Raw genomic sequence first — 27,643 nt, forward strand, 5'->3', positions numbered from 1 at the left:
TTTCTGGAGCTTTAGATAGCAGAATTTTTATTGCAAAACTTTTTTTAAATCCATAATCATCATTTAATCAAAGAAGAAAAAGTGGCTATTTATAGTCATTCAATGATATGACAGGAGATGCAAGTTTAAGACACACACACACACACACACACACACACACACACACACACACACACACACACACACACACACACACACACACACACACACACACACACCTCCAGAAATGTGTCAAGAGGAGAAAATGAAGCAGCGGAATGAAAAAATGGGAGGAAGAAAAGAGTCTTTGTCCTCAAATACTCTCTTAATCTTTATCCTAATAAAAAAATAGGTGGTTCTAGCTGGCGGCTTCAGCTCCTTTCGACTCCACGTACTCTATAGCTTTCTGTTTGACCGCCTGGATGGTCTCAGGTGTGCCGTTCCTCTTCTCGTACTCCAGGTAACGCTTGAAGAAGAACTTGATCTTCTTTACCGACACACTTAGGTGAATCACACGGTCAAAAATCTCCCTGGAGGAAAACACAGGAAAATATTTTCAATTACGTTCTGTGCCAAACACACAAAAAAATCTGAACTGAGATCAGAATTTATAAGAGTTTAAGATTCAGTTCCACTCTACGTATAATAAAAAAAATAAAAAAAATCAATAAGTAAATAAAAAAAATAATAATAATGCAATAGTTTCAAATGTAAATTAAAAAAAAAAATTAAAAAGTAATACAGAATAATATTTAAAACAAAATAAAAATTAATAATACAACATTGTTGTATATCAATATCAACTGGCATAACTGACTGACGGCTTTGTTTAAAATAAGTCTGCTCTCATCCACTCAACTTGGAACACAATATATTGGTGGCCATATTAGTATCCTATCCATCAATATTCTTATTATATTATTATTATAATTTTTTATTTTTTTTACACAATATTGATATTGACTGATATGGCCAATATGAGGGCTTATTTGTAACTTTCAAATAAATATTTTAAATATTATTTTTAAATTCCAAATAAGTAATTGTTTTAAACCAATATTTAAAACAAAATCAAAACCAATAATGCAATAAGTTGATTTGGTTTATAAGAGATCTTATTAAAAGAGTTTAAAAATTAATGGAAAATTCATATATGGACTATAGCCACGTTTCCACCGCAGGAACTTTCCCCAGGAACTAGTGACTTTGGTGTAGTACTACTAGTGGTGTTTTGACCGCAGGAACCAGGGTCTAAATAAAGTTCCGGCTAAAAATTTCCCCCTCAGAAAGTCCCTGCTCATGAGGTAGTAGTTTTTCAAACTGTGTGATTGAGTTCACACAGCATTTCATTCCAACCATTTTTAAAAGTTGCGGAGCATGCAGTAAGAGTTGTTTGCTATTCGAATCAACAATGGAATTTAAAAAAACACAACTGATGGAACGACGAGGAGGTTCAGGCTTTATTATGCTTATATGCAGAGGACGAAATCTAGCGGGAACTGGAAAGTCGGCGCAGTCCTACGTCACCGGACTTAATCTTCACGGTGCTTTAGACCGTGATGGAAATGCAGACAGCAAAACATTTCCTGGGACAAATTGTTCCGGGTAATTTCGGTGGTGAAGTGGCTAAAATGAAGTAAGATTTTTAAAGTGCTTCTTATTTTCACCCTGACCAGTATCACCCTACAGCTGTGCTTACCTCACTTCCTTCTGAGAACCGTGCTTCACCATCAGGTCTATGAAGACGGACCACAGATCTGTGCGTTTGGGGTAGGTGCTCAGGACCTTGTCAAACATGGATTTTGCTCTCTCAGTATTCCCGTACTGAAACTCCAACCGGGCAAATTTGGTGATCAGGTCCACATCTGGAAAGGCAATGAGGAAACAATGCATGACAGGCAGCCTGCAGGGTCTGGATATCATTTAAATAACTTTTTTAGATTCATGATCATGAATGAATCTACACCCAGTTTTAATGCATGTATAAATGTGGGAAATAAGTATGACATATAGCTGGCACTCACGTTCTTTATTGGACAGGCTCTGCAGCGCCCTCTGTAGGAGGGCATTTGCAGCATCGCTCTGACGCTGTCGTAGCAGGAAGGTGCCGTAACTCAGATATACAGCTTTCTCCTGTCTGAAGCGTTTCACCATGTTTTTATAAAGACTCTCTGCCTCCTACGCACACACACACACAAAATACAACGATTAATACTGTGATAGAGTTTCAAATTTGACTGCTTTCATCAACAAAACAGCTTGGGATACACAATATATAGATGGCCATATTAGTATCAATCAATATTAGAAAAAGATCCAACAATTTTTTCTTTATTCATTTTTACATCATTGATATTGAGAACTGATATGGCCAATATAAAGACATTTTTAATTTCCAAATAAATACTTTGTACTTTGTATTGTTCTGATGGCTTGTAGAATGCATTTATCATTTGTTTGAGCTTTTTTTAAATGAACTAATGTATAAATAGTGTGAAAAGAGACCTTTTGTTAACGTTTATACCACAGCCAACATATTTACACTAACGTTCAAAGGTTCGGGGCTGGAACAAATGTTTGAAACAAGGCTGCATTTATTTGATTAAAAAAAATACAGTAAAAACAGTAATATTGTGAAATATTATTACAATTTAAAATAACTGTTTTCTATTTGAATATATTTTAAAATGTAATTTATTCCTGTAATCAAAGCTGAATTTTCAGCATCATTACTCCAGTCTTCAGTGTCACATGATCCTTCAGAAATCATTCTAATATGCCGATTTGCTGCTCAAGAAATATTCCTTATTGTTATCAATGTTGAAAACAGTTGTGCTGCTTCATATTTTTGTGGAAATTTTCTCCTCATTATTCTCTGATAAAGTAAATAATAAAAATCTTACTGACCCCAAACTTTTGAATGGCAGTGTAAGTGGCACTCATGATGTGGCATCAAATTTTGGTCATACTGGCCACCACTACCCAGATTCTCAACTAACAACCAATCAGATCACGTCATCGGACGTAATGCTCACTTTGATCTTGTCCGACTTGGCATAAATGTCGGCTAACTGCTGGTACACAGGAAGAGGTTCACAGTATTGGGTGGCCCGTTCAAAGACTTTCTGCAAACTCTCTTGTGTCCCGTACATGTTCTCCAGATTCAGCATGGCCACCCACACGTTCAGCTTCTCCTGTTCCTCTCTAAACACACAAACAGACTGGTTAATAGTTGTAAAATTTCATTTGGATGTTTTTCAAAACATTTATGCTAAAAGGGTGCACACCAATAATCATTGCAACTACAGACAAAGTGGAATCTAAGACAATAATGACTGCTTTCAAACAGGTATCCAGTAGCAGTACGAATGTTGTTCTTATTTAATGGCAACCACACTAAAGTCTTTCACCTGAATGAGATGGTTTTGAGGGCTCTCTCGGCGACCACACGCGCTTGCTCGATCTCCGTGGCCTGCAGATGGAAAGCCATGTACTGCAGCCAGAGGAGGGAGCTGTCCGGAGACGACAAGAGCAGACGCTCAAACATCGTCGAGCTGTCTGGTCGTACAGACGTGTCCATGAGTTCTACCTCCAACTTGCTGAGCTTCTGCTCCGCATTCTGCTGCTCCTGCTTGAGCTCCTTACGGGACTTTTTCACAGGCTGGAGAGAATGAGGAGCCGTTTATTGCGTGTTTGTAAGCTATGCATTGTAAAAATAATTTTTCAAAGTTGTAAATAAAAAGATTACTGGAGTAAGTTTTACAAGAAAATACTTTTTCAGTTTTCCCTACCTCAAAATTTCATGTTTAATTCAATGTATTTCTTGCTGTTTCTTAGTAATTGTTTGTGAAATTTACTAGTGATTTCTGAGTGAAATTTGTTTCAAAGCAAATCTATCAATTATTTTTTTGTGCGTGCACCTTTCATTGTGAGTGTGGAAAAAACTCTTGTGATATTCAATAGTCTACATGGAAGCAACTTAATTTTGATGCAAGCCATGGCTCAAGAGCAGGAAAAAGTGCACCTTTCATTACAAGTGCAAGAAATATCACTCTATTCCCTTGAGGGACATGGTGATTGGAGTAAAAAAAAAGTTTGCATCCCCCTGAGAAACTTTGCATTTGTTCGCAAAAAAACATTTGAGTCTTCCTGAAAAGCTTTGCGTTCGTTCATAAAATTGCTTCCCCTGAGAAACTTAGCATTAATTCACAAAACTTTCACGCTCCCCCAAGAAAATTTGCATTCGATTGTAAAATTTCGCGTCCCCCTGAGAAATGTTGCATTAATTCACAAACTTTTGTGTTCCCCCGAGAAACGCTCTGTTCGTTCTCAAAACTTTTGATTTCCTCTGAAAACCTTTGCATTCATTCGTAAAATTTCCCGAGAAATTTTGTTCGCAAAACTTTTGCATCTCCCAAAGAAAATTTGTTAGTTCGCAAAACAATTGCTTAACCCCGGAGAAACTTTTCGTTTGTTCATAAAATTTTGCGTCCCCCTGAGCAAGTTTGCGTTAATTCTTGAAAACTTCTGCGTTGCCACAAGAAACTTTGCGTCTATCCCAAAACACTTCCGTGTTCCCCCTAGAAACGTTCCGTTTGTTCGCAAATCTTTTGAATTCCCTCAAAAAGCTTTGCGATTGTACGTAAAATTTTGCATCCCACTGAGAAACATTGCGTTAATTCACAAAACTTTCACGTTCCCCCAAGAAACTTTGCGTCTGTTTGAAAAACTTCTGCGTTCCCCCGAGAAACGTTCTGTTCATTCGCAAAACTTCCTCATCTCCCAGAGAAACTTTGCGTTCGTTCGTAAAATTTTGCGTCCCCCTGAGAAACTGCATTAATTCACAAAACTTTCACGTGCCCCGAGAAACTTTGCGTCTGTTGACAAAACTTCTGGGTTCCCCTGAGAAAGTTGTCCGTTTGCAAAACTTCTGATTTCCTCCCAAAGCACTTGCATATATTTGTAAAATTTTGCGTTCCCCTGAGAAACTGCATGTTAGCAAAACTTTTGCATTCCCGAGAAACTTTGCATTCATTCCCACAACTTGTGTTTCACTGAGAAACTTTAGTTTGTAAATTTTGCATCACTCTCTGAGAAACTTTGTGTTCATTTGCAAAACTTTTGCGTTTCCCTCAGAAATTCTGCGTTCAGTTGCAAAATGTTCCTGAACCACCGACAAAAATGTTGCTCGTTCACAAATCTTTTACATTCCCTCAAGTTAATTTTGTAATGAAAACAATAAAAGGTGGAAGTAAAAACTATATACCAGTGCTTCAGAGAATGCAAAGTTTCTCAGGGAATGCAATTGCATTGAAATGTAATCTCATATTTTTGTCCATCATGTCCATTTGGGGGCCCCGTACAACAGTATACATGGGAGCAATTTAGTTTTGATGCATGTGTGAGCTCACCTTGCTGCTGACTTCCTGCTCATCCTCACTGGATTCGTGGGTGTCGTCTACTGCGGCAAAAGGTGTTAAAGAGCACAATGTTGATTCCCATGGGAAACCAAATGTCACCTGCAGCCGTTTTGGTTCCGTTTTCTCATGTTTACCCTAAACATTCAGGCAACAGTTGTGTTACATACCAGAGAGGAAGTTGCACACCTATATTTTGAAATAATTATATTTCTCTGAAAAGAGAAGATGTGTCACCTTTACTTGGTCGCACTTTTTATTCGATGTAGCTTCTTCCTTCTCTCTGAAAAACACATCTACACCACTGTCACTGTCCTCTGTTTTTGTTTTCTTTTTCTTCTTCTCTTTTAAGGTTTTCTTTTCTCCTGTGCATTCTTCCTTCACTGGGCATCCTTCAACTTTTTTCCTTTTTATCTTTGGTTTCTCATTTTCTTGTTGCTACAGGGATAAAACACAAGGTCAAATCCATCCTCTTCAAAACTAACTGTCGAACACAAACACACACACACACTTACTTGGCTCTCAGAAAGAGCTCGTTTCCTCTTCGCAACTTTTTCGTCATATTCCGCTTTCTTCTCTCCCGTCAGACGCAGTTTTAGATCAAGGGATTCTGGAAGTAGATCTGGTTTCCCAGTGTCCTCTGACAGCAGAGACAAGTTCACGTGGCTGTCCTCTGTGTTCACACTGAAATTTAAATTCATTTATATGAAAAAAATGCATGTTTTAGCTGTATTTAACTGAAAGCAACTTTATCTTAAGTTATGTCAGTGCCATTGTTTTGTCTCAAGATGCACATCAGTAATGTTTTTTTTTCCTAAGGCACATTTATAAAAGCTACTTAAATGTACTAATTTAACTAAGCCCTAATCCTGGCTTAATCTAAGCTCTGTCTGTGAACCCAGGCCCATGTGAAGTTAGAAATACACATTACCTGAGAACCTTGGCTGTCACCAGTGCATTTGGGGTAATGTGTTTGGAAAGAACTTTTGGGTCATCCATGAAATATTTTGTAGTGTGCTGCAACTTAACTCTTCCTGTGATGAACCTTGATAACCTTTCATACAAGAAAAAGTATTTTAATTCAACTTGAGAGACCAGAATGACTTCATTAACAATATGTGCATCAAAACATGCTTTACCTCACAAATACGCCTTTATCATTTGTCGATGTCACATATCCTCTGACAATCTGGCCCTCTTTTATATCTGAAATTGACTGAATTTCTGGGTCTGTAACATTCTTATGCTGGTCCTTATGCAATCTGCAGAAAGGGGAGAATGAATGAATTAAAATGAGTCAAAATGAATCAGTCAAACCTAAAAACAAACTCATTTTTATACTGAAATCTAACACAAAGCAAATCTGAAGACAGCTTAAGACTGCTTTCAAGAAGACTACAAATGGAAATGGTTTGTCAGATGTCCACATGAGAACAGAATGTTTTGATTAATTATTAAATAGTTTCAAATGACTTGTAAGATTGGTGGCCAAAAAATACAAGCCAAAAGAAAAAAAGGACTGCCATCATTTGCACAATTACGCCGGATGTTCTCAATATTCTGAGAAGAAAGCAACAGATGATATGGGTCAAAGACCGACACAGACCACCCATTTATTACTTCAGGATACACATCATGCTTGTGCTGGTTTCTCAGGATGGAAAGAGCACAAATCACAGCTGTGTTCTTCTAAAATATTTACTTATTATAACATTCAATGTAACTATTGTTAGAAAAAAACAGGACGAAACATGGTCATTAATTTCTAAATGGCCACACGCTTAAAGGATTGTTCGCTTCGAAATTAAAATTTCCTGATAATTTGCTCAACCCCATGTCATCCAAGATGTTTATGTTTTTCTTTCTTCAGTCGAAAATTAAGGTTTTTGAGGAAAACATTTCAGGATTTTTCTCCATATAGTGGACTTCAACAGGGTTGAAGGTGCAAATTGCAGTTTAAATGCAGCTTCAAAGGGCTCTACATGATCCCAGACAAGGAATAAGAGTCTTATCTAGAGAAACGATCGGTCATTTTCTAAAAAATATATATATATATATTTTTTTTTACTTTTTAACCACAAATGCTCATCTTCTCTGTAAGGCACCATGCATTACGTAATCACGTTGGAAAGGTAGGCGAAGTACCGTGTTAGGGCGAAAAACTCATTCTCCTCCAACTTTAAAATCGTCCGACTTCGTTGTTTTACCTTTTTTCGTAAAGGGCGTTTGACTTAGTCTTTACAAGTTCGCTTTGTAGACACTGGAACGGTACTTCCGGCATGTCACACGTGACCTTTCCAACGTGATTACGTAATGCGTGGCGCATCGCAGAGCAGTGCAAGATGAGCATTTGTGGTTAAAAAGGTTTTTTTGTTTTTTTTGACCGATCGTTTCGCTAGACAAGACCCTTATTCCTCATCTGGGTTCTTGTAGATCCCTTTGAAGCTGCACTGAAACTGAAAACCTGTTGGTAGCAGTTGAAGTCCACTATATGGAGAAAAATCCTGGAATGTTTTCCTCAAAAACCTTAATTTCTTTTTGACTGAAGAAAGAAAGACAAACATCTTGTATGACATTGGGGTGAGTAAATTACCAGGAAATTTTAATTTTGAAGTGAACTAATCCTTTGTTTCCAACATGGCAAGGAAAAATAAAATAAAAATAATATATACAATAAAATAATGAAAAAGGTAAGAGTTTAAGAAGTAATTAAAAATAACCAGATTAGGAATAAGAGTCAAGTGTATCATCCTGAGGTCCTTTGTTGAATATAGTTAAAAGAATAGAAGCATAAACAACAAGAAAAGTTATTGTTGCAGCTACCATTTCTAAAAATCATTGTCAGTCATTATAACATTACTGTCAATGTAATATTCCTTTAGGTAATGTATTAATAGGTAATGGTTTTATTGGTCTTATTTATTGTATTATACCATCCTCTTGTAAGGAATCAATATCAATAAAACATAAATGTCAAATAAAAATAGAAAAATAAATGTAATTGATGAAAAGGTCCTGTTTTAAAATGAAAAGTGATTGCTTGTGTGATGCATTTTGACACTTGATAATATACCTGGAGGGACGTAATGAAACTTTGAAGTTCCTCACTCTAGCCTCCTCAATAATATAGCACCTGGAAAAAAAAACACACATTAGCAAACTTCACATTTTAAAGCTTCCTTGCAGGACAAATCCTCAAGACATTCATCATAAACAATTCCAGCTAGGTCATGACTCACCGGACTAGCTGGCCCTGTTTGTAGGGCTCTAGTGGGTTGTCTGCGTATACATCAGAGACATCCAATACCGAAGCAAATCCCCAATTCCCAAATGGGAGTTTGAGCAACAGTCCCTGACAAGGCACAACTTTCCAAACCGTCGCCATAGTGACCAACCCTGGCTCCAGCTTGTATATCCCTACAGCAACAGCACACACAGGAAATGCTAAAGAGACTCGAGGGACAACTGTAACGTGCGTCACGAGTGCAGAAGTTCAACATCAATGCAATGTGACTCAGCATTTGTAATAACAAGGAGAAGAGTTAGGAATTGCTGTCGCATTAAAAATCTCCATTGTCTGACAGCACTGAGAGTGCAGTATTACCTGTGAGCGACAGGGAAAGCCGAGAAGATTTGATGGAACCAGTACGGACAACCTTTGCAGAAACAGTCTGTCCTGGTTTAAAAAGATTCTTTGGGTGTTTAGCTTGCTGTGGGAAAACAAATTCACAAGTTAAAGCTTGTCTGTTACCACGTGAATTCAAAGAGGACCTATTATGCCCTTTTACAGTCTTGATTTTGTTTTTGATTAATTCTTTCCAAATAGAGCTATTCAAGTCATCTGTTGAATTATTTTCATATCGCAGAAAAACAAAACATCGGAATGTCCGATTTTTTCCCCAATATCGTGCCACCCTAATATAGAGATTATCTCCCTTTGGATTGACTTTTGACTGTTTTGTAACTTTGCAGACCTTTTTCCTGTTCAAACAGCAATATTACACACTAAATAAAGTTGAAAATGTAAAAAAAGCAGCAAAATAGGTCCTCTTTAACAATACATGCATTTAATCAGCACATAATGCATTGAAATTACTTTTACTTGTTACATTTTATACCATACTATAAAATTAAATTAACTTTCTCAAGAAATTAGCATACATTTATTTTATTTAGTGACAAACACAAATGAAACCTTTTATAATGAGGAACACAATCTTATAACGCATTGCTTTTAAAATACTGAATTTAACAAGCAAGGAAAAAAATTGGCACAGAGACTCACCCCAGGTTTGTTAATCATGGCTAACAGCTCAACGGTTCCAATGACATCGTGCTTCACATGAACTTCTAAGGTTTTTGTTTTTTCGTCGTACTGAAAAAAAAGGCAAAATTACTTCAACAGTTCATGCAGTTTGACATTATATTTGCTGTTATTTCGATTTTAAAAATTACTTTTGATGGGAAGCATAAGACTTCATCTCCAGGTGTGTATATTTTCATTGTGTCAACTGACAGTTTTCTGGAAAATAAAGTAATAGTGAAGGTCTGTAGTATTGCAAAACTACAAATATAAAACACACACACAGACAGCAAATGTTCCTATATGCTGCTTGCACACATAACTATAGCGACGTATATACCTGGGCAGAAGACTGAGTTCAGTGAGGGAAACACCAAAGTTGGGGTGAGAGATTGGCAGGAACCTGTTGAAAGAGAATTTATGAGAATAATCAACCAAAATCAATGCTTTGCTAAATTAAACTTTTCATGCTACCCAAATGTCAATAAAACTCAGGTCTTAACTGCAACATTAAAATGTGATTTAAATGAAATTATAGGAATTATATTTCTTGTTCTTCCCTCCAAAACTCAATGTTGCAACATGTGGCATATTCCTCACACTGAGCCACAAAAACAAAATATGAACTAGGAGCAAAATTATATGAAATATTTAATTGTATGGGTCTTTGGAATATATCCAAATAGAAACAGTAAAATAAACAATTTTAAATACAAAATAAATAAAAGTATTTGAATAACTTAAATAAAATGAATAAATAAATAAATAAAAGTAAACAAGAATAAAATCAACAAAAGCATTTAAATATATATATATATATATATATATATATATATATATATATATATATATATATATATATATATATATATATAAAATTGATGAAAAACTTAAAGGGGTACTTCACCACTGGCAAAATGGGCAAAAAAAAACCCAAAAGCATTTAAATAATTTAAACAAAAATAGATTTAAAAAATTTAATTTATAAAATAAACATAGCATTTAAATAAATGAAAAAAACCCAAAACAAAACAAAAAAAAATTTGATGAAAAACTTTGACCGCTGTCAAAATGGGCTTTCACTAAAATTGGCTGCCTATGCCACAGAAAGCTGAAAACTTTTTTGAAATCAGTGCTACCTGACTACAGAAAATAGGAAAAATGCTGTCGTCTTCACTTTTGCCAAACAGGTAGAAAAACTTCAACACCCACAATGCACTGGGCATGTTGCTATCCAAGGCCACTTCCACCAGTCTGCTATGGATACGCCTGACCAGGGTCAAATACCGCCTTGCTTTAGTAGGAAATAATTCTTAGCAAACTTTTAGTCTTGTATTGTTCCCGGGTGTACGAGTAAACGTTTAGCGGGAGAGAGTTAATTTTGGTTTCCAGTGAAAGATCCAATGCATGGCTAAAGGCTGCAAGAAATCGTAAATACGGACAATCTGAAAAACCTGCACATTTGTAAACAACTTCAAACTGCATGACTACGTTAGACCAAATGGAGGAGAAAAGCTGAAAGAAACGGTCAGTTCCAATACAATTTTCAGTGCTAAACCTACTCTTACAAAAACAAACCTACTCTTTGTTTTATTTTGTTAGAGCTGTCTGTGTGGAAGAAATAGGGAAAGGAGAGCGGCAGAGCTTCACTCAGACGTGAGCCAAGAGTACCGTGGAACTGGCAGGTGGCCAGGGAGGTACATTAATTATACTTGCTTTATGATATTTATGATCATATAGTTTTGATAGTAAAAGAAGTCACCGGGAGCCGCTAACGGCAGGAAGCGCACTGAACACACTCCAATACAGGGACACGAAAATTGGCGTAGGACACGAAAATGGTGTATGTGTGTAGAGATACCCCTACATGGAGTGTAAAGCACTGGATAAGGTCAGATTCAGTGACACCGTGAACCTGACTGTCTCTTCCACATCAGTTAGGGGAACCCTGAAATTAGTGATTCAGGCGATTAGGGCTCATATATTTGTTTCCTGTTTATTCTATTTTTATTCTTATGTATTCTTATTCTTATTATGTATTCTTATTCTTATTCTTATGTATTTGTTTCCTTTTCAAGCACTTTGAATTACCATTGTGTATGAAATGTGCTATATAAATAAACTTGCCTTGCCTTACAATAACTGTTCTATTAATAACCCTCTGTCGATCCGACTGTCCATGGGTTGGGATACAAAAATGCGGAAGTATAATCTGCAAGTTTTCACAAAAGCCCTGGAGCGGTCAAAAGACTTGAATTTGACTAAAGGTGAATTTCTCGGTAATCATTGTTCATTTACATATACTAGCGACATTGTAACAATACAAAGCAGGTTGAAAATCGGTGAAGTTACACTTTAACACAGCTGTATTTACTTGTTGCCACGAACTGTGTGCCCTCCAATCACGCTGGCTTCGACCTCTGTCCCGATCTTCAAGGATGCTGTTGGGAAGCTGCCAACCTCGGGAGACTCCTCTATCTCAGACACATGGATACTTCCTGTGGTCCCAGATGGCAGCGTCACCAGCACGCTCGTGGGCTTCACCTTCTTTACTGTGACTGTCATCCCTTCCCCAAGAGTGAAGTTACTGGATTGACCACTGCTCTTGGATTTGGTCTTATCGTGTTTGGCATTAGGTTGCTGGAGTGCTACAAGAGGAAGTCCTCCTAATTCCTCGCTGCTCGGGTCCTCCACTATCACATTCAGACAGGAACCAACTGAAAATTTCTTGGAATCCAAGATTTTATTTAAGTGAGTCCGAAGGGGAATGATGGTCAGGTGACCAGTGTCACCCAATGAGATGACAGCAAAGTCTTTATCAGTGTACTGGATTGTTGCAGTGAGTTTGGAGTCCTTTGTCAACTGAAGAAAAATGAAAAGGATTAACTTTAACAGACCTCCCTTTAAGATGCAGTGGATTTATAAGGCTGTGAGTTGAACTTACCAGCTTCTTCTTCGTGATCAACTCTGGAAGCAGCGACACATGTACCTCAGACTTTAAAGGGTCGACATGGAGAATCACTGCGCTGAATTTGCAGCCAGGAGTCACATTCACACCTGAAACATTTACACAAATCTAGTTAGATGAGAACTAGCATGTTATCCATCCATGTAAAGATCTGAACATTTACATACAACCACTTTTTGAAGTTTTAAAAGGCATTTAATATGTTTTTTTTCACTTGATGTAGACAGTCCAATATGAGCATCACTTCAACAGCAAATGGTTCTTTTTGGGACCAAACAATTTAAGATTCAGTTCTAATAGAAGTTCTTGAACATTTCTATTCGTTCGCAACTGCTAAACAGTGTTGCTCTTGTGAACTAAAACTATTAAAAATTGTTTAGTCATTGAAAAAGAAAAAATAACAAAATTAAAATATTAGATTAAAAACTTATTTCACTTAGTTGCATAGGGCAACATTTATAATTTTTGTTTATGTACCAAAATGAATAAAACTAAAACTGAAATAAATTTTAAATATTTTTTTAAAATATTAAAAACAAGTAAAAAGCATTAATTACTACAACTAAAATTAGTGAACATCTATATGCATGTTTCATACAGATTACATAACCTGAGAATATCCGTTTTCCAATTGATTCATTTAAAAGTAGACATTTTGCTTTATATAGATATATTTCTCATGTCTGTGAGGCAAGTATACATCTAGTTTTGGTTCTTGTTTTTTTTTTTTGCACGCTGAAGTTCACGGATAGAGACGGCAGAAAGCGCACCCTGTTTGCTTTCATTATTTTGCAAAAGCATGTTTTGTTGTTATTGTAAGTGCACCCAAATAAAGTAGACTCTTCGCAGATTCAAAAGATATAAGGTATTACTCTTATCTGTATGACCAAAAATGACAGAGTATTTTAAGTGTAAGTGTTCGCATCGGCACCTCCGTGTTAGCTGTTATGTCCTTCCCCTCCCCCCCCCCACATACTAATATAACACAAACACTGTAGATGCGAAAACAAGAATAAAATGGTTCTTAACTTACTGAATCAAGTCATGTCAACTTAAAATGGACCGAGAATTGTTACCGAGTTGTGTACTTACAGTAAAGGTTGAAATCAGTGCAATTACAAACTAGTAACATTTGGAATTTTTTTTATAATAAATAGAAATAAAAAATAAATAAATAAAAAAGGCAGTCCTCACCTTCTGTGTGGAACTTTGAGGCCAATACAGTGACTTCACTGAGCCGATCCGAGCTCAGTGTGACCGAGCCATCCTCTCTGGTATCACCCACTATCATCTTTATTTTATCTCCTAGTGATACAGCAGAGAGCTGTTGTAGGACATCAGACTCCCCTGGAGACAGACAGAGAGTTGGATAACTTCATTAAAGACACTAAAATATAGTCAGACAACATATCATTTGTTGTTCATCAGATCCCACACCCATACCTCTGCAAGTAACCATCTCAAAGATGTCCTTCCTTTCCTTCAGACCCTGAAGCAATCTGGCATGTCCTCCTTCCTCGAAGAGACTCAATTCTGACACCTTCAGGCTGACCAAAAACCTTTGCTTTTCTTCATCCAGATTGGTCACTTTGGCAACAACTGTCTGGCCGATCTCAAAGATGCCTGATGTGTTTGTGATGAACTGGTCGGCCATGGCCTACAATGAGATTGAAACACAACGTCAAATCTAATAAGTAAACAAGTGTTGAGTACTGCTACTTCTAGTCGACATCAGAAATACTAGTCATTTATTATTATTTTTTTTGCATATTTATGTTTCGCTTATAGGCTACTGGTTATGAGGGACAATTACCTCTATACTTCTAGTCTTATCAACAACAGCAGAGTTATAGTGATTTTGTTGTCATTTTTGTTTAATGTCTATGTATACTTAAATGTTAATGACATTAGTTGTGGCACACATCAACACCAAAACTGTCATTTCACACAAAATACCATCCAAACAACCAAAATGCTAACATACATCTTTAGGAGCGAGGCCGAAGAGTCCGTGCGGGAAACCGACGAAGACTCCATAAGGCATGATGTTCTTCACCCAGCCAAGCATCTGCATCCCCACCTGGAGGTCAGAGAATTGCTGCGGGACCTTGTTGTCCTCCAGATAGGCCTTCAGTAGGGGTTTTTTGGTGAGAGTCTGAACAGGACTAGGTTAAGTAGAACTGAACGATAAGCGGAATTAGAGCTGCATGATTCTGGATAAAGTGAGAAAATTATTATTTTTGTTTCAAACAGAGATCATGATTCTCCCACGATTCCGAAAAAACAACTAAACAAAATAACATCATTTACTAGAGGTTGTGACAAAATGTTTATTGCTGCAATATATTTAAAAAAATAAATAAATAAATAAATAAATAAATAAATAAATAAATAAATAAATAATATATATATATATATATATATATATATATATATATATATATATATATATATATATATATATATAACTAATTTGAATTAATTATTCTTTTTAAAATCGAATGGAATGAATGATTCAATGACTCACTCATAAAAGCTTCACTTGTTTCTTCACTGGATAAATCAGTCTTTTTGAACAAATCTCTTAAATGAGTGATTCAATGACTCACTCATAAATACAGCATCTGAAATCGCATACTTCCCCACTTTATTGTAGGTGAAAAAAGTATAAAAGTTTAGAAATATATGCATTAATCGAGATTAATCGTTGCAGCCCTAGCTCTAATACAGATTTTTTAGTTGCTAAACAACTTATTTTTACAGACAACGATAAGAATGATTGAGTGAGGATACAATGCCCTTTTTCTTGTTTTTGGTGAGACACATTATATTAGAGACGGCGTCGCCCTCCTCCAGCGCCATCCACAGGGGAAAGCAGTTGCTCACATGGTCAGAGAGATGCACTGTGGGTATGAAAGCTGGCACCTCCTCGGGAACAATGGAGACCTCCAAACCATCCACTACTTTGCAGCATACTCTTGCATTGACTGTCTAAATAGGAAATGACGTAAAGAGAAATATGTACTAATTCATTTTCTGTGGTTCACAAAGATAATATGTATAAAAAAAGTTTCAGTCAAATTACCTTTCCAACCACAAAGTCAAATTTCTCAGTTTGCGACTCCTTTATATCTCCCTCAGAAACGGCCTTGAAGGATAAACACAGCTTCTTATTTTCCGGGTCACAACTCAAGACTTTGGCCTGGACAACCTGTAGAATGTAATTAAAAGAATTCCCCAAGTGTTAATTAGTGCGAACTGAAGATGAAAACACTTCAAGAGACATAGAAGTGTGTGACTGGAATACATTTGACAAAAACACAGCATTTTATTTTAAAAATTTTTTTTTAAACCTTCACCAATTTGATCAAAAATATTACAAGTTAAAATGTAATGTATTCCTGTCACATTCCAAAGCTGAATCTTCAGCATCATTACTACTGAAACTTACTGATCCCAAAGTTTAAAAACTTTTTAACTAGATGCCCTTGACCATTTTTAAATATTGCTCTGACCTGGCCAATGAAGAAGAGACCTTCTGGATTGTCCACACGCTCAGTGGACAGCTCCTTTACAGGAACCAAACCCTTCACGTCTTCATAGAAATGAACGATGCAGCCAAACTTCTTCACACATACGATGAAGCCGTGAGATATGCGGCCCACCCTGGCATCAGAGTAGGACTGGAAGAGAGGGAGTGTGGACTCAACAAGGGCCTTTTTCTTGGTCAGGATCAACCTCTTGTTCTGAGCATCCACTGATAATACCTAAAAAGAATCAAAGTTAAAATAATTAGAAGAAAGGCTACAAAGACAGTTTTAGAGACAACCAAGATCGCATTGACACACTACAGCAAAAGATATAAATAACTGGCTTAAAACCATTTTGTGGGTGTGTGTGTGTGAAAATACTAACATGCCTAAGACTTTTGCACAGTAGTGCATATCATTACTAAGGTGTCACATGATCCTTCAGAAATCAGTTTAATGCTGATTTGATGATCAAGAAACATTTCTTAACAGCTGTGTGCTTTTTTTCATGATTGTTTGATGAATAGAAAGTTCAAAAGAACAGCATTCATCTGAAATAGTAAGCTTTTGCAACATTATAAATGTCTTTACTTGATCCATTTAATGTGTCCTTGCTGAATAAAAGTACTGATTTCTTTAAAAATAAAGAAATCAATATAAAATATAAATAAATTAAAGGTGCCTTAGAATTAAAAATTGAATTTATCTTGGCATAGTTAAATAACAAGAGTTCAGTACATGGAAATGACATACAGTGAGTCTCAAACTCCATTGTTTCCTCCTTCTTATATAAATCTCATTTGTTTAAAAGACCTCAGAAGAACAGACAAATCTCAACATAACACCGACTGTTACGTAACCGTCGGGATCATTAATATGTACGCCCCCAATATTTGCATATGCCAGCTCATGTTCAAGGCATTAGACAAGGGCAGCCAGTATTAACGTCTGGATCTGTGCACAGCTGAATCATTAGACTAGGTAAGCAAGCAAGAACAATAGCGAAAAATGGCAGATGGGGCAATAATAGCTGACATGATCCATGATTACATGATATTTTTAGTGATATTTGTAAACTGTCTTTCTAAATGTTTTGTTAGCCGTTGCTAATGTACTGTTAAATGTGGTTAAAGTTACCATCGTTTCTTACTGTATTCACGGAGACAAGAGAGCCGTCGCTATTTTCATTTTTAAACACTTGCAGTCTGTATAATTCATAAACAACTTCATTCTTTATAAATCTCTCCAACAGTGTAGCATTAGCCGTTAGCCACGGATCAAAGCCTCAAACTCATTCAGAATCAAATGTAAACATCCAAATAAATACAATACTCACATAATCCGACACATGCATGCAGTATGCATGACGAACACTTTGTAAAGAACCATTTTGAGGGTTATATTAGCTGTGTGAACATTGTTTATGCTGTTCAAGGCAAGCGCGAGCTCCGGGGGCGGGGGAGCGGGAGATTTAAAGGGGCCGCAGCATGAATTGCCGCATTTCTAATTATGCCCCAAAATAGGCAGTTAAAAAAATTTATTAAAAAAAAAATCTATGGGGTATTTTGAGCTGAAACTTCACAGACACATTCAGGGGACACCTTAGACTTATATTATATCTTGTAAAAAAATGTTCGATGGCACCTTTAATAAATAAATAAAACTTACTGACCCCAAACTTTTGAACGGTAGTATATAATGTTACAAAAGCTTTCTATTTCAGATGCTGCATGACATTTTTTATTTTTCAAAAAAAAAAAAAAATCAAAATTTATTATGACTTTATCATCGCTGGTTAAACAGCCTCACCCTGCACTTGACTTTCAAACCCTCAAAAAACCTCTTCTCTGGGTTCTGTAGGACGACATCGGCAAGGTGAGTTCTGGGTATCATTCCTCTGATGTGGTCTGTGATTCTCACATTAACGCCATGTTGATGCAAACCTGTAACTTTACCCTGAAAACCAGAAGCAGCATGTGACCAGCATTACATTGATTGTTTTATGTGACATTTGCTGTAGATGCATTTCTATTTTGTCTTGCCCACCTCAACAATTTGTCCCACTTTGACGTCTTGATATCTGAAGAAGGTCGTTTCAATAGTGCTCCTATAAAACAAAAGAAAACAAACAACAAATCATAGAACAAACAAGCCACTCAGAACACCCTAGTGAATTCACATAGTGACTTCATATCAACCAACCTTCGCAGTGTGGCCAGGTGAATTTGCTCCATGGGACTGTAATCTATGATTCTCAGAGTGTGTTCAGATTGGGACAGCAAGCGGTTTGGGTTGAACTCTTCATTTGGCTCCTTCATGAGGTTTTTCTACATGCAAAAAGCAAATAAAACTTCATTAGACTTACAGATTGGCTCCAGTTTTAAATATGGATTATTATTATGGATTATTTATTAACCCACTGGTGTCATATGGATTACTTTTATGATGGATGGATGCGCTTTTTGGAGCATCAAAAACTCACTATTCAATGCCATTATAAAGCAGGGAAGAGCCAGGATATTATTTAATATAACTCTGTGTTTGTCTGAAAGAAGATACACCTAGGATGGCTTGAGGGTGAGTAAATCATGGGATAATTTTCATTTTTGGATGAACTATTCCCTTAACTGGTCTCGGGTCAGTTTTATAATGCAGGTCCAATTTGAATGAATTTAATGAATTTTATTAGTTATGCGGCTATAATACAAAAACAAGAATGATAGTTAATTGCTTCTAATTTACGTACACTGCCAAATCCCTGCCTAATAACTCAAATCAAGCACTATAAAAGGATAAAAACACATTTTGCAGAGCCTTCATATTTAATAATATTTAATTATTTATAGATTACATTTAATAGACTAGATGTTCATTAAAATATTAGCAATTGGCTTGTAAAAGGAGTCATAATACCAGGGTTATTAAACTTATTTGAAATTACAAACTAAAACCATAAAAAAAAAAAAAAAAACCTTTAACCTTCAAAATAATCAAACTGAAAAAAATTAAACATTTCATTTCAGCTAGTTGATAAGACTGCAATAACTAAAACTAAATTAAACAATATAATCTATAAAGATAAAAATGTCAAAAACTCAATGATTTCAAAATAACACTGCATTATACATGTAGTTTACATGTAAACAAGTTTTTCATTGCAATTACAGCCTGTAGTGTTTCAAACACTGCAAAAACAATGATTCATTTTGCGAAGCAACTGGTTCAATTGATTCAGAGTTTCAAAAAGCTTTGTTTCTCCCATCACTAGTGTGTAGTGCATCATTGACAACATCTGCTTCATACTCACATGCACAAAAGCTGTGGTACCGTCAGGCAACTTCATCAAGGCTCCTGAGTGATAGTGCAAAACTGTCATCTTACAGCCCTGCACCACCTCACCCACCCGCTGGCTGAAGTACTTATCCAGCACACCGCCCCCTGGTGGCAGAAGATGGCTGTGCAGGGACAGGCTCACATGCCGCGTGGACGGCTCCACGTGCAGAACCCGTGCCAGAACCTGAAAAGAGTGGGAAGATGCAGAAACAACTTAATTACTGACAATTAGTATTATTTATTTATACTATTAAAGTTATTCATATTTTGAATTAGCTTTTTTATTTTAATTTTAGTTACATTTTTATTAATTTTGTTTTGTGCTTTTGTCATTTTTATTACTTTGTTTATTTTAAAGGGGTCATGAATGCATATCTGGAAAATGTTTACTACATTTATACTATTACAGCTGTTGAGATTAACTAATCGTAAGTGTTGATTATTATACAATATTAATATTTAATTTTAGCATTTTATTTGACAACGTAATAGTTTTAGTTAACAAAAATAACCCCACTGAGAACAAAATGTTTCAGGTAAAAACACATAGCCATCAAACAAAAACACTTTACCACAATTTTAAAGCACTGTCACTACGGTCTTTGGACTTATACCTCTTGCCCTTGGCTGTAGGTAGATGCCTTGTCCTCATCAAGGTGCAGAAAATCAACCACTCCGGTGAAAGATGAAAGAAACGTCACGATAAGCCCGTGAGGAGTAACCTGGCATGACAAGACATCGGCAGCTATATCAGTGTCTCAAAGATAAAGACAATGACCTAAAACACTTGTAAAAAAAGGGAATTTAACATATAAACAGCTTTCTTTCAGTCGTATATTAAACTGGAACTTGAGGAAGCATTTTAGCATTGACCATAAAGTGCTACAGTGCCCTCCCACGTTTTCAGCAGCGTTCATTTCTCCCATAAGGATTTAAAAAAAACTCTTTGTTAAAGCGTTATAAGCCATGAACCAAGTCAATAAGCTATGAGGCTAATAACAACATTACAAACTATGATTTGAAGCAAAAAAGTTGAAAATCAGACAAAAACACAAAGGTAAAGACACAACAATCCCATGAAACATTGCGAACAGCATAATCGAATTGAAAATGATGGAGAAAAATAAAACTACTAATTTAAAAATATATATATATAAAACAATATATTTTAAGTTTTTTGCAAAATATGCATAAATCATAGTTTCAAATATTTATGTATTTTGAGAGCATATCTAAAAAGTTTTTGCTGTGTTCTGCTGGTTTTGACTGATTGGTGGATTTTCTGCACAGCATCATGGGTAATGTAGTTTTTCACCAGGAATTCCACCGTTAAACATGATTATTTTAAAAATAAATTGAAACAATGCAGACTGACGGCTTCAAAAGAAGCAAATTCCATCAATTAACAACCTCGTAGCTCACAGTAGGTCTGTCTTTTAAAGTTTATAAGTTCATTAATAATCACTTTTCCTATGGAGAAAATGAATGGAGTTTTTACTTCTGTTGTACTTGTATTACACTTCATGCTTAAAGCGTTACATCCAGCTGACTTACCAGGGTATCTGCAGGGTTCTTAAAATCAAAATTAAGGCCTTCTGACCTCTTGAAATTATAATTAGGACTTTTCTTATACCATTTAAGATATGAAAAATTTATGGCCTGAATTTAACACTTTGTAAGGTATTTTAAGGATCCGCAGGGTCCCTGCTTACCTTCTTTATGCGTGCGCGGATTAGGAGTCCAGGCAGGAGAGTGTCTAGAGTCCATCCATGCTGAATCGTTATAAAGGCCTTTGCGAGAGCCTGGGGATTCTGGGTCAGACGGACCACACGACCATCGTTCTTGACTTCCTCTATCAGGATCGACATGTACTGACCCACATTCAGATCTGAGATAAACAGGAAACTTACAATCATAATGCTGCTTTTATCCTGACCCAGACATAGCCTTAAAAGGACAGTTCTCCCAAAAAAGATTGTTGTTGTCATTCCAAACTTGTATAACTATTATTTACAAGAAATAGAGAGGGAAAAAAAAAAAAAAAAAAAAAAAAAAAACACACCACAGGGGCAAAAAGAAGAACAAGCACAAATAATAATAATAAATACTAAACAATACGTCTCATGATGTAACATATATATATATATATATATATATATATATATATATATATATATATATATATATATATATATATATATATAAAAAATAATATAAAAAGAATTTTATAAGGAATGAAAAAATAATATAATATAAAAAGGTAAAATGTAAATAATATTTTCGTGTTTTATTTTTAATATTCTAGAACTAGTTCATGTCATACAGGTTTGGAATGACATTAAGATGAGTAAATTATGGCAATTATTAATTATTATCTATTTTTTAAGTGAATTACCGGTAATCCTCTAAACCATTATGATGTGGGTGATTCATCTTGCCATTGAACTATAATAAACAGTTTATGTACATGAATCAGATGTAATGTTGCTGTATTCGCACATGATTCTCTACCTTGTTTTGAAGCTGTGCTCTTTTTGGGCAGGAAAGCTTTAGTGCCACTGACTCCAATGTCAACCAGGTAGCCGTGATCTTCCACACTCTCCACACAACCACTCAGAGTCTGAAACATTAAGAGGGTTTGCTCTTAATTCATGAGTGACAATTACTCATAAAAGATTATATATACTACCATTTGTTTAAAAGTTTAGGGTCAGCAAGATGTCTTGTTTTTAATAAATTAAAACTTATTTAGCAAGGGTACATTCAAAAGTGACAGTGAATACATTTATAATGTTACAAAAATGTTCTATTTCAAATAAATTCAAATATAATAATAAAGTTCTTTAAATTTTCTATTTATTAAAGAATAAAAAGTTTAAAAATGTCTCAGTTTCCACAAAAACATTAAGCAGCACAACTGTTTTTAACACTGATAATAAGAAATGTTTGTTGAGCAGCAAATCATCATATTAGAATGATTTCTGAAGGATCATGTGACACTGAAGACTGGAGTAATGATGCTGTTACAGTGTTTACTTCCTTTTTATTCATATATTTTTTAAACAATTTCTTTATTTGTGGACCATACTGGGATAATAGGATTTCAAGAAGCAAGAAGTCTGTTTATTTTACAGATTTATTTTTTATTTCATTTTTTTAAATTATTTATTTTTTATGTATTAAATATTAAGTACAATAAATACAAATTATAAATAGTTATATCAGCTTTATATTGCCCACCCTGCCCTCTAAGATATCGACATCAGCCATTTAAAAAAAAAAAAAAAAAAAAAATCAATATCGTCGACCACGACTTATAATGTTAATGAAAGATTGCAAAACTCACCATTCCAGGTTTCAAAGTGCCTGAACTCAACACCTTGTTAACCTCTTTTGGGTTGATTGACACTTTAAGACTAACATGACCCTCCTTAGCAGAGTCTAAAGACGACACAACACATCTGACCAGCATTCCAGGAGTAAGTAGTTCTGAGAGAGGGACAACTGCCTATGAAGAGTAGACAAACACAAACAAAATGCATTATACTGTTACATATATAGCAACATTTTTACAGTTTCTGTCCTTGTGCAGTTGCGTTACCTCTAAACTGTCTTCAGAGTCCAGTCTGTTATTAAGAATGTTGGTGTAGGAGTCACAGATGTTGTAGATTGGCAGGTAACCAATGAGACCGCTTGGGAGACCGACTACCACCTCAAACTCTGACACTTCCTTCACGCAACCCAGTATCAGAGTGCCAATATTCAGATTCTAGACAGAGAAAATGGGGAAGAAACCTGGATGATCAGGCACAAATGCAATGGCATGACAAACAAAAAACATTAAAATGATAAAATTGTGTGTGTGTTTGTGTGTGTGTGTGATATATATATGTATGACACCCTGGACCACAAAACCAGTCATAAGTCACACTGATATGTTTGTAGCAATAGCCAAAAATACATTGTGTGGGTCAAAATTATTGATTTTTCTTTTATACCAAAAATCATTAGGATATTAATTAAAACTCATGTTCCATGAAGATATTTTGTAAATTTCCTACTGTAAATATATCAAAAACGTATTTTTGAGAGTAGATATGCATTGCTAAGGACTTTTTTCTTTGTATCAGTCAAAATAGTAAAAGATTATCCTACAATATATGTGACATCAAATAAGGGTTAGCACAAAAGTAATCTAAATGTAATCCAAAAGTAGTCTGATTACGTTACCAAAAATTATTATATTACTGATTACAAATGTTGTTGTGTAATTTGTAATTAGTAACTGATTACAATTCATAAGTAACCTACCCAGCTCTGTATGTATATATGTATGTGTATATACATACATAAATATACACACATATATGTGTGTGTGTGTGTATATATATATATATATATATAGTAGTCAACATTTGAAGTGGATCAAAACCTTTCATCAAAGTTGTCCTAAAACCTTCTTCTTAGGACAACTTTGATTAACTTTTTTGATCCACATCAAATGTTGACTACTGTAATATATATATATATATATATATATATATATATATATATATATATATATATATATATATATGTGTATATAATTTGAAAAAATTACATAAATATAAATGAATTTTTTCTCTACAAAATTACCCAAAGATGAAGAATTTCCACAGTAGTGGCAGTATTGAGCTTTAACTTCTCATCAACCACTTTTTGTTTTTTAATTTTTTCCTCTTCATCCTGTTCCACGTTCTTCTTCTTCTTCTTCACCGCTGTTTCACGGTTCTGAAAAATATTCATGTACATTACACTCATGACAAGCTGTGCAATCAACTGTATGCTCATTGATCTGAATCACTGCAGTCTCCACCACCACCACCATCATCATCATCATCATCATCATCATCATCATCATCATCTTACTTCAAAAAGATTGCCCACATCATGTGTTTTAACACGTTTGGGCTCAGTGGTCTTCTTCTCTGCTCCGCCACGGGGGAAATCTTCCTCCATAGATGCCATTCTGTACCTTTACCTAAATAGAAGGGCTCTAGTGAGTTCCATAAAACATATTTCGAGTCTTATTAGAAAATAATTACCATTTTAAAGGCAACTCATTTAACTGACCAAGAACAATTAACCTTACACATGCCTGCGTCTTTACAAAACTGCACATGAAAAACACAACATGCACATACACTATGACACAACGTTTAATCAAAATATTCCTTGCATTTAAATACGCAACATAGGTCATTAAATTAAACCCCCAGCAATAACAACAAACTGATTATACTTACGTTGGAAAACTCTGTGAATCAATGTAAAACGCTTTCATGCAAGTAAATCACACATGTTTCTCACAAGCATGCCATCATTACGACCCGGACGCGAACACTGGGAGGCGGGACTTACTGTTGCAGTGAAAAGAGAAAGAATCAACCAATAGGAGGATGGGATTATTAGATTGGCGTCTCTGTAAGCCTATCGTTTCAGTGTGAAAAGCGATTGACGTGAGTGTCATCCAATGAGCACAGTTCATTCAAGCTATCACCGCGAAGGTGGGGTTTCCTCAAATCACTCACTTTCCGGCGTCTCCATTGAAGGGCACCAGTTTGCTTGGTAAGTCATCATGTCTTATATTTTAACAGAAATATATGTATTTTAGCGTGTTTTAGAAAGCGAGGCTTTTATGTTGCTTGCAAAACAAATATATTCTGCTTGGTAAAACAGAGAGGGTGCGTTTACATTAAAGATGTTCGTGTTAGCAAACGGATTTAAACATATATTATTAAACATTTATGAATATCAAACATTAGAAATTAGTTATAAAATATCGTGTTGAAACTACAACTGTATTTCACAAAAACAGCCTGCCATTACTCTAATATGCAGTGTTGTCCTTTACGCATTTTGCGTGACCTTACGTAATAATGAAGAACGATTCGTAACTTTGTATTGATGCTCCTTTATGAATTCTTGATCGCCAGATTGCGCACAGAAATCATGGGTGGACACGACGCTGGAACTCAACACCAGTTCACTGGCATCGCCAAGTACTTCAATTCATACACCATCACTGGCAGGAGGAATGTAAGCTGAATTGGTTTAATAAGATTGTTTCCAGTAGGGAATAAAAAAATAATTGACACTTTCCCCCCTCAGAATTGCAAACTATAGGCCTTCTGGTTTCACAGACAGGGCTTAGATTAAGCCAGAATTAGGCCTTAGTTCAATCAGGACATTCAATTAGCTTTTATAAACGTACATTAGAAAAAAACATCATTGGTGTGCATCTTGAGACAAAACAATGGCATTGACACAATTTAAGATATGTCAGCACCAGTTGCTTTCATTTAAAACGGCTCAAATGTACATTTTAGTCTGGGGGTTAGGCTTAAAGGATTAGTCCACTTTTAAATAAACTTTTCCTGATATTTTACTCACCCCCATGTCATCCAAGATGTTCATGTCTTTCTTTCGTCAGTTTTTAAGGAAAACATTCCAGGATTTTTCTCCATATAGTGGACTTCAATGGCTACCAACAGGTTGAAGGTCAAAATTATAGTTTCAGTGCAGCTTCAAAGGGCTTTAAACGATACCAGATGAGGAATAAGGGTCTTATCTAGTGAAACGATTGGTCATTTCTGAAAAAAAAAATACAACCGTTTATGCTTTATAAACACAAAATATCGCCTTGAACGTACTTTCCGTTTCCACATTCTTCAAAACGCTTACGCTGAATGTCCTACGCCTTCCCTATTCAATTTACGGAACGAACGTGGCGCCAGTTTAGTTTTTTTCCATAAGTAGAATAGGGAAGGCGTAGGACATTGAAATCCACTATATGGAGAAAAATCCTGGAATGTTTTCCTCAACCATAATTTCTTTTCGACTGAAGAATGAAAGACATGGACATCTTGGATGACATGTGGGTGAGTAAATTATCAGGAAAAGTTTATTTAAAAGTGGACTAATCCTTTAAGCCTTGTCTGTAGGATAGAGTTCAAATTTTAATTGCGGGATTTTATCTCACAATTCTGGCTTTTTTCCCTCAAAATTGCGAGTTATACCGTTCAAATTTTAATTGTGACTTTTTTCCCCCCTCAGAATTGCAAACTATAGGCCTTCTGGTTTCACAGACAGGGCTTAGATTAAGCCAGAATTAGGCCTTAGTTCAATTAGAACATTTAATTAGCTTTTATAAACGTACATTAGAAAAAAACATCATTGGTGTGCATCTTGAGACAAAACAATGACAATGACATAATTTAAGATATGTCAGCACAAGTTGCTTTCATTTAAAATGGCTCAAATGTACATTTTAGTCGGGGGTTAGGCTTAAGCCTTGTCTGTGAAACTGGGGGATAGAGTTCAAATTTTAATTGTGAGATATCTCAAAATTCTGGCTTTTTTCCTCAAAATTGTGAGTTATACACTTAATTTTAATTGTGAGTTTTTGTCTCCCAATTCTGGCTTTCTTTCCCTTAGAACTTTGAGATACAAACTCAGAATTGCGATTATACAGTTCAAATTTTTTTTTTTTTTTTTGTCTTGCAATTCAATCTTTTTTTTTTCAGCAGAATTGCAAATTATACCGTTCAAATTTTAATTGCGAGTTTTTGTCTCACAATTCTGAGGTAAAAGGTAAGAATTGCGAGTAATGAACTCGGTATTGTGAGAAATCAAGTCAGAATTGCGAGTCTAAAAAGGCGCAACCTTTTTATTTCTTGCTAGGTGGCGGAAAAAAGTTTCCATACTTTGTTTCCCACAAATTAAAAGTACTTTATGTAAACTGGACTTTTTTTTTTTTTTTTCCCCTTTGACTCCAGTGTGTGTTGGCCACATATGCCAGCATCGCTGCCATTATCCTCTTCTTCAAATTGAAGCCCAAGAAGCAAAAGGCTGTGACATCAAGTTAATTTATAGTAAGTGTCACCTGAATTTAATTTAATGCATATTCATTTTCCATTTCCAAAAGTTGCATTTGCATTCCAACTCTTTACCTCTTTCTCTTCAGGATGTTTTGTGAATGCAGAATACATGGAGGGGAAGCTGGATGTCCTTGTTTTGACCACATAACTTCAGTTTAACTATGTAAAGAATAAAAAAAAACACACCCAACAAA

General features: G+C 35.5%; 2 protein-coding genes across 3 annotated transcripts; one reads left to right on the forward strand and one right to left on the reverse strand.

Moving 5' to 3' along the window:
• Window positions 1-10: 10 nt before the first annotated feature.
• On the reverse strand, window positions 11-24,936 carry pdcd11 (programmed cell death 11). Of its 2 annotated transcripts, none has more exons than XM_048196330.1 (36): window positions 24,816-24,936; window positions 24,439-24,550; window positions 24,166-24,300; window positions 23,132-23,299; window positions 22,877-23,038; window positions 22,042-22,150; window positions 21,243-21,418; window positions 20,145-20,252; window positions 19,505-19,714; window positions 18,400-18,524; window positions 18,244-18,304; window positions 18,007-18,153; window positions 16,183-16,434; window positions 15,753-15,878; window positions 15,461-15,658; window positions 14,652-14,822; window positions 14,111-14,324; window positions 13,862-14,014; window positions 12,644-12,756; window positions 12,074-12,561; window positions 10,040-10,102; window positions 9,852-9,918; window positions 9,682-9,771; window positions 9,001-9,106; window positions 8,636-8,813; window positions 8,470-8,529; window positions 6,536-6,658; window positions 6,328-6,450; window positions 5,912-6,080; window positions 5,634-5,834; window positions 5,391-5,534; window positions 3,390-3,640; window positions 3,015-3,183; window positions 2,004-2,157; window positions 1,679-1,844; window positions 11-509 (listed from the first exon to the last, which is right to left on the reverse strand). In XM_048196330.1, exons 2-36 carry the CDS (start codon window positions 24,535-24,537, stop codon window positions 338-340), a joined length of 5,451 nt encoding a protein of 1,816 aa, XP_048052287.1. In that variant the 5' UTR covers window positions 24,538-24,550; window positions 24,816-24,936; the 3' UTR covers window positions 11-337. The 2 variants fall into 2 exon arrangements, with proteins under 2 accessions (XP_048052287.1, XP_048052288.1); XM_048196331.1 differs by having other exon boundaries at window positions 24,439-24,565; window positions 24,816-24,888.
• Window positions 24,937-25,015: 79 nt separating this feature from the next.
• On the forward strand, window positions 25,016-27,643 carry atp5md (ATP synthase membrane subunit k). Its single transcript, XM_048196339.1, has 4 exons — window positions 25,016-25,137; window positions 25,506-25,608; window positions 27,348-27,443; window positions 27,536-27,643. Exons 2-3 carry the CDS (start codon window positions 25,522-25,524, stop codon window positions 27,435-27,437), a joined length of 177 nt encoding a protein of 58 aa, XP_048052296.1. The 5' UTR covers window positions 25,016-25,137; window positions 25,506-25,521; the 3' UTR covers window positions 27,438-27,443; window positions 27,536-27,643.

This window comes from Megalobrama amblycephala, linkage group LG7 (assembly GCF_018812025.1).
Source record: "Megalobrama amblycephala isolate DHTTF-2021 linkage group LG7, ASM1881202v1, whole genome shotgun sequence".
NCBI lineage: Eukaryota > Metazoa > Chordata > Actinopteri > Cypriniformes > Xenocyprididae > Megalobrama > Megalobrama amblycephala.

Bases quoted from the DNA above. Each gene is read 5' to 3' on its own strand.
- pdcd11 (XM_048196330.1), bottom strand. From the start codon at position 24,537: ATGGCATCTATGGAGGAAGATTTCCCCCGTGGCGGAGCAGAGAAGAAG. The intron at 14,015-14,110 runs GTATGGGTGTGG...GTCTGTCTCCAG, and splicing joins TGAGATGGTTACTTGCAGAG to GGGAGTCTGATGTCCTACAA. The intron at 5,535-5,633 runs GTGACACATCTT...CTGAATGTTTAG, and splicing joins AAAAGTGCGACCAAGTAAAG to GGTAAACATGAGAAAACGGA.
- atp5md (XM_048196339.1), top strand. From the start codon at position 25,522: ATGGGTGGACACGACGCTGGAACTCAACACCAGTTCACTGGCATCGCC. The intron at 25,609-27,347 runs GTAAGCTGAATT...CTTTGACTCCAG, and splicing joins CCATCACTGGCAGGAGGAAT to TGTGTGTTGGCCACATATGC.